The sequence below is a fragment of the Nicotiana attenuata genome, unplaced genomic scaffold (assembly GCF_001879085.1).
Source record: "Nicotiana attenuata strain UT unplaced genomic scaffold, NIATTr2, whole genome shotgun sequence".
Classification (NCBI taxonomy): Eukaryota; Viridiplantae; Streptophyta; class Magnoliopsida; order Solanales; family Solanaceae; genus Nicotiana; species Nicotiana attenuata.
In genome coordinates, this window is record NW_017672756.1 from 74,345 (window position 1) to 83,143 (window position 8,799).

The window sequence follows — 8,799 nt, forward strand, 5'->3', positions numbered from 1 at the left end:
TCCGTTTCTTTACTTCTTCTCAGTTTTTCTGTGCCTTTTCTGCTTCCTCTTCTTTTTTACAAAGACAAAGCTCCTAACTCCTTTGTGCAATAGCAATTCCAATTCTAATCTTTAATAATAATATATGTAGTGGTGTTTAATTAGGTATAGATCTTAAGAAAGTAAGGAAGAGTTGTCTAAAACATATTTAAAAAATTTGTTATTGCTATAAATTATCTCATTACAAATAAAATGGGAAGTATAATAAAGTTAAATTATTTCTACGTAAGTATGATATTCTTTTTATAAAAGTATGAAATGTAAATGTGGGAAAGAGGGAGTAATACATAATGTATAGTCACCTATCGTTGCTAAGCTGTGGAAAGACTGTAAGGGGTTGTATGGTAAAATATCTCAAAATTAGCTAATACCTTTAATCAAATATGGGACAAATACAATCTCAAATACTATCCCCAAATTATTGTCCTTATCCCGATAACCAAACAACCCTAAGAATACTACAACTACCACTGAAAAAGTGCAGAAGAGCTACAAAGGTGAATATTAATTATATGTATTTTTGTTAACTCTTCAACTTATCGTGAAGTAAGAAATGCAAATGGAGAGAAATGTTAGGTCTCACCGAATCACAATATTGATAACACACAAAGAGCTATTTCGTAGTAACTTATTGATTGAGCACCTGCCCATAAACCACCTACAAAGAAAGATTTATTATTTGATCCATATCCCGACATAAGAAGTCCAACGAGAGCAATACTTGAAATGGCAATCCAGAAAGAAGAAAAAAAGTCAATACTAAGATCAACTAGAATAACGCGATCACTAAAAGAAATTACTAAATAACTTAGAAAGATAGATAGTACTTCTATGGATGGTCCGACACTAAATAAACAAGTATCTCCTCTTTCGAAAGTAGTTTTGTCCCATCTGCTAGAGCCTGAAGAATTCTTAGAGGATGCCATATCTCGAATATTTATAAAGCAAAATGGGATCTTTATACAAATAGCTGGCCAAATTTACTGTTTAATTTTTCTAACCGATATACAGAAATTATACACGATTATTCATATATTATAATACATTTACATCTCCGGCTATTTTTAGATTAAGCTATTGAATGAGCGGCTATTTAGGTTAATTCTCCAAACTAAATCTCTAAACAAGCAATTTTAACTTACAAGACAGTTCAATCAAGAGCTGTTCAATTGAGGCTCATATTGTTTGCTTTTCATACGAGTTGCGAGTTATAGACACATGAGCATTAGCAAATGAGAATATGTGCATGCAAATATTGTTGTTGTCCGACCAAAAAAAAAATACTATAATATATTGTTGTTTGCATTTAGCACAGATGGGCGGATTTAGGGGGTGGGAAGGGTTTCACCCGAATCCCCTTCGCCGAAAAATTACACTGTAGATATAAGGCAAAATCCAGTATATGCCTTTATATATTGTTTTGAATCCTCTTGACACATTCCAATAGCATAGCTTGGTGGTCAAGTGAATCAAAATCTTTGTTAGGTCACTAGCTTAGCCATAGTCTCTTTTAATTTTTTTAACTTTTTTCTATTTTGAACCTCTTAGCGGAAATCTTGCCTCCGTCACTGAGCACGGATTGGTATTGTTCGCATTGCTGGGCCAATACATGGTGCGTGCACGACTAATTGGGGGGCTATGAATAGATAATGAATGTAGTACTGTATCAAGTTTTGCTCGAGTACTCATGATTGTCTTGTGTGAGTGGAGATAAACTTTGTTGATCAACATGAACTATGGAAAGAAAGAGACTAAAGTGGCATAACTTTTTGATGTATTTCTTTTTCTTGGTTATGTTTTCTGCAAGACTAAATCAACAAAATGTTCACATTCCTAAATTTAACACCATATATCGGACCAAAATCAAAGTGCAGATCATCAATTTTTATGTCGACTTGAGTCAGTTTTTCACTTCAGACTTTAAATAGAGATATTACCTAAAGACGTCTATTAGTATGAAGTACTAAATGAATGCATTTGAACTCCATCTATGTGACATTGCTCGCATTGCTAGTCCCAAAACTCTGGTGCAGGAGGAGCATTATGGTACGTTAGCCGCCAACATAAAAATTACTATCAATTTGAAATGAGTCCTCATATGATGATAACATAACTTGAGCTTAAATGAAAAAGTAAGAATTCATATAGCCGCCCCTAACTTATTTGGGATTGACACATAATTGTTGTTACTGGACTAATTAATGAACGCATCTAGCATTAAGAAACTAAAATAAAATAAGATAATTTTGTTACACCAAATAAAATTAAAAAAGAATAAAATTGACACACATGATCAGTGGCAAAATCTTCTACATCTAGATAACAATATAGTAGTTCTTTTACACAAATATAAAAGAAGAGGTTTGTATAATATATAAAATTATAAGGGATATATATATATATAGTAGTAACAAATTGAAAACCTCATAAAAAGTATGTGTAAAAGGAAAGAACAAGAGATAAGCATGTTTGCTACATTTTGCTTATCCTTGCACCAAATCCTTCTCTAACTGCAGTCTAACCCCATAATTAGCACCATTTTGACAATCATATCATTTCACAGTTTGTAAACACCCGATACGAGTAAGTTTTTATCCAACCAACTAGAAAGCCAAGGCAGTTCTCTAATTTATGTACAAGAGAAACCACCAAATAGCAGCAGCATTTGTTTATTTTGAGAGGGCTTTGGCATGAACCTCAGCCTCTTCCTGCTTCAGCCTTCAGGCATTTGGTTCCTACAATAACCTAAAACAACATTTCAAACCACCTGCAGAATCAAATAAAGTAACACGCTTCAGTAAGACAACAAAGGGGAGATTGGTTTTATGGCCCATTATAAATATTATTTTAATTGTCTGGTCATTTTTACACGAGATTAATAAAATATTACACATGAGATCAGTAAGTAAAACACAATAGACCTTAGTAGATTTTTTTTTTTTTTTTTTTAAATTCTACAAAAATTGTAACTAGTCATAGGAGATCATTTTCTTGGCCATATATCTCATCATAAATCAATATTAGGGAAAACGAATCAGGCCATAATGAATTCTACTCCGATGAAAATATTATGTAACTCTTTAATAATTAACGAAAAATTGCCTTATTTTCATGTGTGTAATATTTATTAGTAGAAAATGGTAATTTGGGTGATTCATAAAGAAATTAGGGAAATAAATATTACAAAAAATGATATATCAATATTGACAAAATTATGCTTCGCATCTGATGACAAACATGGTACGCAATTGATAAATCAATAAAGAAAATTACCATTTAGGTGTTTTATTTCCGTAAAGTCCTACCATAAGTTATTCCAATTTCCATGTTAGATCCAATATGAAATAATATACTAAATTTTCTATAAAGTTATCTCGATATAACCTATAGTATGAAAAACGAAATGCGAATCAAAAATGGTATGAAATGGTATTACCAATCTTTTCCATAAGATTTTTTTTTTTTAATCCCAATAACCATACGACTCCTAAGCTCCCGTTTGGCTATAGATTTTGGCTTTATTTTTTCAAAAAAGTTTTGAAAATATTTTGTTTATGAAATATGATCATGTTTTGAAAAAGAAAAAAAATCAAAGATTTTCAAGTTCCCAAAAAATGGTTTAGGGGTGTTTTTTGGCAATGTTTTTTCTTCCACTCATAAAACTTCAAGATTTTTCAAATAAAATACAATTCCAAAAATTAGTTTTCAACATAACTGCACAACTCTTTTTTTAAGTTTCAACCAAATATATTCCAAATGGTAGCTAAATATTTTTGCTACAAATGTAAGAAATTTATTTTTTAAAATAAACATACCCGATTTAATCCCGGAAAATGACCTTGTCTGCAATTTCCATCAACGGCTTCAGACAATCCGGTGAGAATTTTCTTGCAAACATGTGGGAATACGTAGAATTCGATTCCCGGAGCTTATAAATAAGCTCCGGCGAAATATCCGCCGGAAAATAAGTACGTGGGTGTCCGTCAACACTCTCCGTCCAATTAACACGAGTTAATGTATACTGTGTACAACCTTCAGGATCCTCCATTGACAAAAGTGTAGGAAAATAATGCTCCTCAGGATAACACGAATCGTCGTTCAAACAAGGTAATCTAAACTTCCTCCATAACCTCCTATCCCTAATTACTACCAATGCATGCCTTCGCGTCAGAACAAAGAATTGAGACCCAAACCGAAACCTATCGAATGGTACTTCGGGTAGCATTGCACTTTCGCCACGTGCAACGTATCGGTCCCACATGTACGACTCGTTGGATAATATTTGGATGAAGCTCCGATATTCGGGGAATTGAGATGTGAAGAGGGAGTTGTAAATATAGTTGAATGAATGTAAAGGGATGCAATGTTGTGATACAAGGGCAAAATAGGAATTTAATGGGTCGTCTAAGAGGGCCGTCGCCATAAGGCGACGAGCAGCTGATATTAGGGTAGGTGATGCACGTTGAGTCCTCTTGGCTGCGATGAAACGGCCCTTGAAAATCCGCCCGCCAGGTGGCGAAACTTTGGATGAAGGATCTGCATGGATGTAAATATTGTAAAGGCCATCGTGGCTGGCGAAGAATCGATCCCAAAGAGGAGCGAAATGAAGATCAGTGTTGGTGAGGAAGAGAAAAGCGATCTTGAGACGGGGGTTGGTGGTGCCAAGACGAGAGATGGCACCACCGCCCCTATCAATGGAAGCAAGGGTAGCGCGCCTGAATAAAGCTAAATCATCAAGTTCATCAGGAATAGAGATTTCTACGTGTTTTGGTGGAAATATTCGTGGGGCGAAAAGGAAAAGAAGAGGAAATGATAATAAAAGTGCAAAAGATAGAACAAAGGGCGTGTTAAACATAGCCAGCCTTTACGTTAAACATATATAAACTATAGGGCAAAAACAACAAAAACGAATGTAGAAATGATAAGATGATTTATATGTACAATGTGATGAAGATGAAAGTCAGAGGAGGAATTGGAAAATTATTCCCAAATACTGAAGGGGACAGAGAGAAGCAAAAAAATTGGAAATTTGTGGACAGTGATTAAGAAAAAAATTAGAGAATGGTGCCATGAAAATTCACAAAAGGAAAAGTGGAAGTCTTATCTCCTAAGCCTTCGGAGGCAATGGTAGGATGTGAGTTATTTTAGGAATTACTATATATATATATCTCTACATATATTCACAAGCACACTTGAGAAAAATTTCTAGAGTCAGATCTCAAATCCAATAAATAACATTAAGAGCTAATTTTTTTTACTTGCAGAAGCTTTAAACCTAAATCATTTCAGTATGAGGATTTTGGTTATATACTTTACAATGCAAAGATTAACTTGTTATAGTAAATTAAGTGCAATTACTTTAGGTCACGATATTAAATAGAGTTATATATAATTACGTAAGTGACCTGATTATGTAAATATCTTTTACAACGTCAGTATATAGAGTTAAAATCTATAATGAATATTTCATCTCTCTAATATATATATATATATATATATATATATATATATATATATATATATATATATATATATATATAAAGAGAGAGAGAGAGAGAGAGAGAGAGAGAGAGAGAGAGAAAGTAAGCGTAAATTATTGTTATCTCTCTTCCTTCTCTTCTCTCTCATGCGATCGGTGCACGTCAGCTAACTGTACGCCGGAATCGTCCATGGCAAGAGGGCGAGGACGAGGTAGACCGAAGAAAGTTCCGCTAGTCGCTTTTGGAAGCTCAGTGGGAGCTTGAGTGCAAGTTGAAGAAGCTCGACCTAAGATAAGTGAAACTACTCCAACTCAGATAATGGAGGATAAGAGAACCAATATACTGGGATCTGCAACAATTCCAAAAACAGTGGCACAATGACTGCAATTAATTGATGAAATAACTCCTAGCTCTGAAGGAGAAAACCTTCAAATTACAAACCCTAGGTCAATTGATGGTTCAACAAGTGCTAATCTTAAGCCAATTACAGGGATGACAGTAACTAAAGAAGCAGAGAATACACAAGTGACAAAGGAAACAGAAATGAGTGCAGCAAAGAATACGCAACAACCACTGGGAGGAAATGCTACAGTAACCAATGGAACAGTGACAGAAGTGGTACAAGGCGTTCAAAAACGAGCAGAGGATCCAAAGCAGATGGGGACATGGACTAACCTGTTTAAAGGTAATAGATCAGGTGCTAATGGCATGGCCTTTTCATACATCCCTCCCCAACTGGTGGATGGTCAACCAGTAGTGCAATTGGAAGAAGAGGAAGTAGCACCAGAGGAAGAAAAGTGGAGATGTGCATTAATAGCTTATATCATTTGTGAGACTCCAGGGTATAATGCAATGTGTCGTTACATTGAACAAAGTTGGTCTGATGTTACTAACCCTGATGTTTATTATCATGAAGAGGGATATTATGTGCTTAAGTTTCATTCTATCACTGATATGCATGCAATATTCTATGCTGGACCATATACAATAATAATAGACCAATAATTTTGAAACCTTGGACACCTGAGTTTGAGTTTAGTAAGGAGTTTCCAACTGACATTCCTCTATGGGTAAAATTTCCTAATCTACCAATGAGCTGTTGGAGTAGTAAATCATTGAGCAGAATATCCAGTGTTCTAGGCACACCTTTGTATGCTGATGAATGCACTACTAAACAAACAAGGATATCCTACGCTCGTATGCTAATTGAAGTGAATGTGAGTCGAACATTGCCTGAGGAAAACACTATGATAGATCCAAAAGGAAGAAAGTTTCAGCAATATGTAACATATGATTGGAAGCCTATGTTTTGTGACAAATGTCAGATTGTTGGTCATAGCTGCCAGACCAGAGCAAAAACTGCAGTGCCACAACAACAGAGAAAAGAGATAATAAACCTGTCACTTATGAGTGGAGAACCAAGGGATCGATAGCACCAGCTGCAGATCAAAATGCAGCAGCAGCACAACCTTTCCAACAGAAGAGACGGCAAGAGGATCCTAAGCAGAAGAGGATAATAGCTGAAAATGAACCAAGAAAACAAACTTCAGAACAATCAGAAAGTTCAAGAACAAGTGGAACACAGGTACAACAACCAACAGAGGCCGGAGGGCATGCTACTACTCAGCACACAGAGGGAGGAACTAATGCAAGTCCAACTTTTAACCTCCACAACTTTCTTGAGCTCAGAGCATCACCTTCAAGACATGGATCAGAACCAAGTAGAAAGGGGCATAGTGATAACAAATTCATACTCCTTTATAGGGGTAGGGATCCAAATCTTACTCTATGAAGTGGTTATTCTGGAATGTTAGAGGTGTAAATAAGAGATATAAATAAAAGGAACTGAGGAACTATATGAAGAATAACAACATTAAACTGGCTGGACTGGTAGAAACAAGAGTCAAAGAGCATAATGCCCAAAATATATGCCAATACACAATGCCAAGATGGGAGAGCATGATGAACTATTAGGATGCAAGAAATGGAAGGATCTGGATAGGCTGGGATCCAAGCTACTATACAGTACAAATGATCATAACTGAAGCACGGCTAATACACTGTCATGTCAAAAGTAATACAGGTACTATGAATTCTTTGCTAACTGTTATATATGGTTACAATACAATAGAGCAAAGGACAACATTATGGGAGAAATTAAAAGACGTGGCACAAGGGATAAACATACCATGGTTAGTTACTGGTGACTTCAATGCAGTAATGACTGTATGCAAAGCTTAATGCTCAATGAACTCCAATGGAAAGGTGATTACTATACATGGACTAATAAGCAAAGTGGCACTAATAGAATCTACAATAGAATAGATAGAACATTTGGGAACTATGAGTGGATGATGCAATGGGGACACTTACTTATAGAATATGATATTCCACTCCTATCAGACCACTCTCCGATGGTATTAGCTATGGCTCAGCTAAAACAGAACATTAAAATACCATTCAGATTTCTTAACGTTTGGTTTAAGCATGACAGTTTTTTTTACCATTGGTAGAACAAATATGGAGGAAGAACATGGCGACCAACAAGATGAAAGATATCCGGCTAAAGCTAAAACCTCTGAGGCCTCTACTAAAGTAGCTGAACAATGAGGAGTTCAAATACATATCACAAAGGATTGAGAAGACTAGAGCTGAATCGATCAATACTCAGAAGCAAATAAGTAACAAATGCTCTGATGAATTAGTGGAAATGGAGAGGCAGCACCTGCACAACTTGGAAAAATGGTCTATGATTGAGGAACAAACAGTGCAGCAGAAATCCAAGGTATATTGGATAAGGCTAGCGGATTCTAATACAAAATATTTCACAGCTATTGTCAAAGAAAGGGCACAAAGGAAGCAGATTAATGAGTTAATTTCAATGTTTGGCACTAAACTCACAGATACTCAAAGCATCAAAGAAGAGATTGTAGATTTCTACAAAGGTATTATGGGATCTGCAGCAAAAACACTTCTAGCAATTAACAAGCACACCATGAGGAAAGGCCCTACCTTGTCACACCAACAAAAACTGGACATGTGTACAGAGGTCACTAAACAATAGGTATTCAAAGCAATGAACTCAATAGGAGATGAGAAGTCCCCAAGTGTAGATGGTTTCAACTCTTATTTCTTCAAAAAAGCCTGGAAAGTAGTGAAGGGAGATGTAGTAGGGGCAGTCAAGGATTTCTTCAGTACTGGGAAAATGTATAAGGCAGTCAATTGTACTGCCATTACATTAGTGCCAAAGACTGCTCACCCTACCATGGTAAAGGAATAT

At 35.6% G+C, this 8,799-nt stretch overlaps 1 protein-coding gene across 1 annotated transcript; it reads right to left on the reverse strand.

The window, feature by feature from the left end:
- Positions 1–2,332: 2,332 nt before the first annotated feature.
- Positions 2,333–5,067, reverse strand: LOC109214391. The gene is made up of 2 exons (XM_019378306.1): positions 3,855–5,067; positions 2,333–2,806 (listed from the first exon to the last, which is right to left on the reverse strand). Exon 1 carries the CDS (start codon positions 4,892–4,894, stop codon positions 3,860–3,862), a length of 1,035 nt encoding a protein of 344 aa, XP_019233851.1. The 5' UTR covers positions 4,895–5,067; the 3' UTR covers positions 2,333–2,806; positions 3,855–3,859.
- Positions 5,068–8,799: the final 3,732 nt, after the last annotated feature.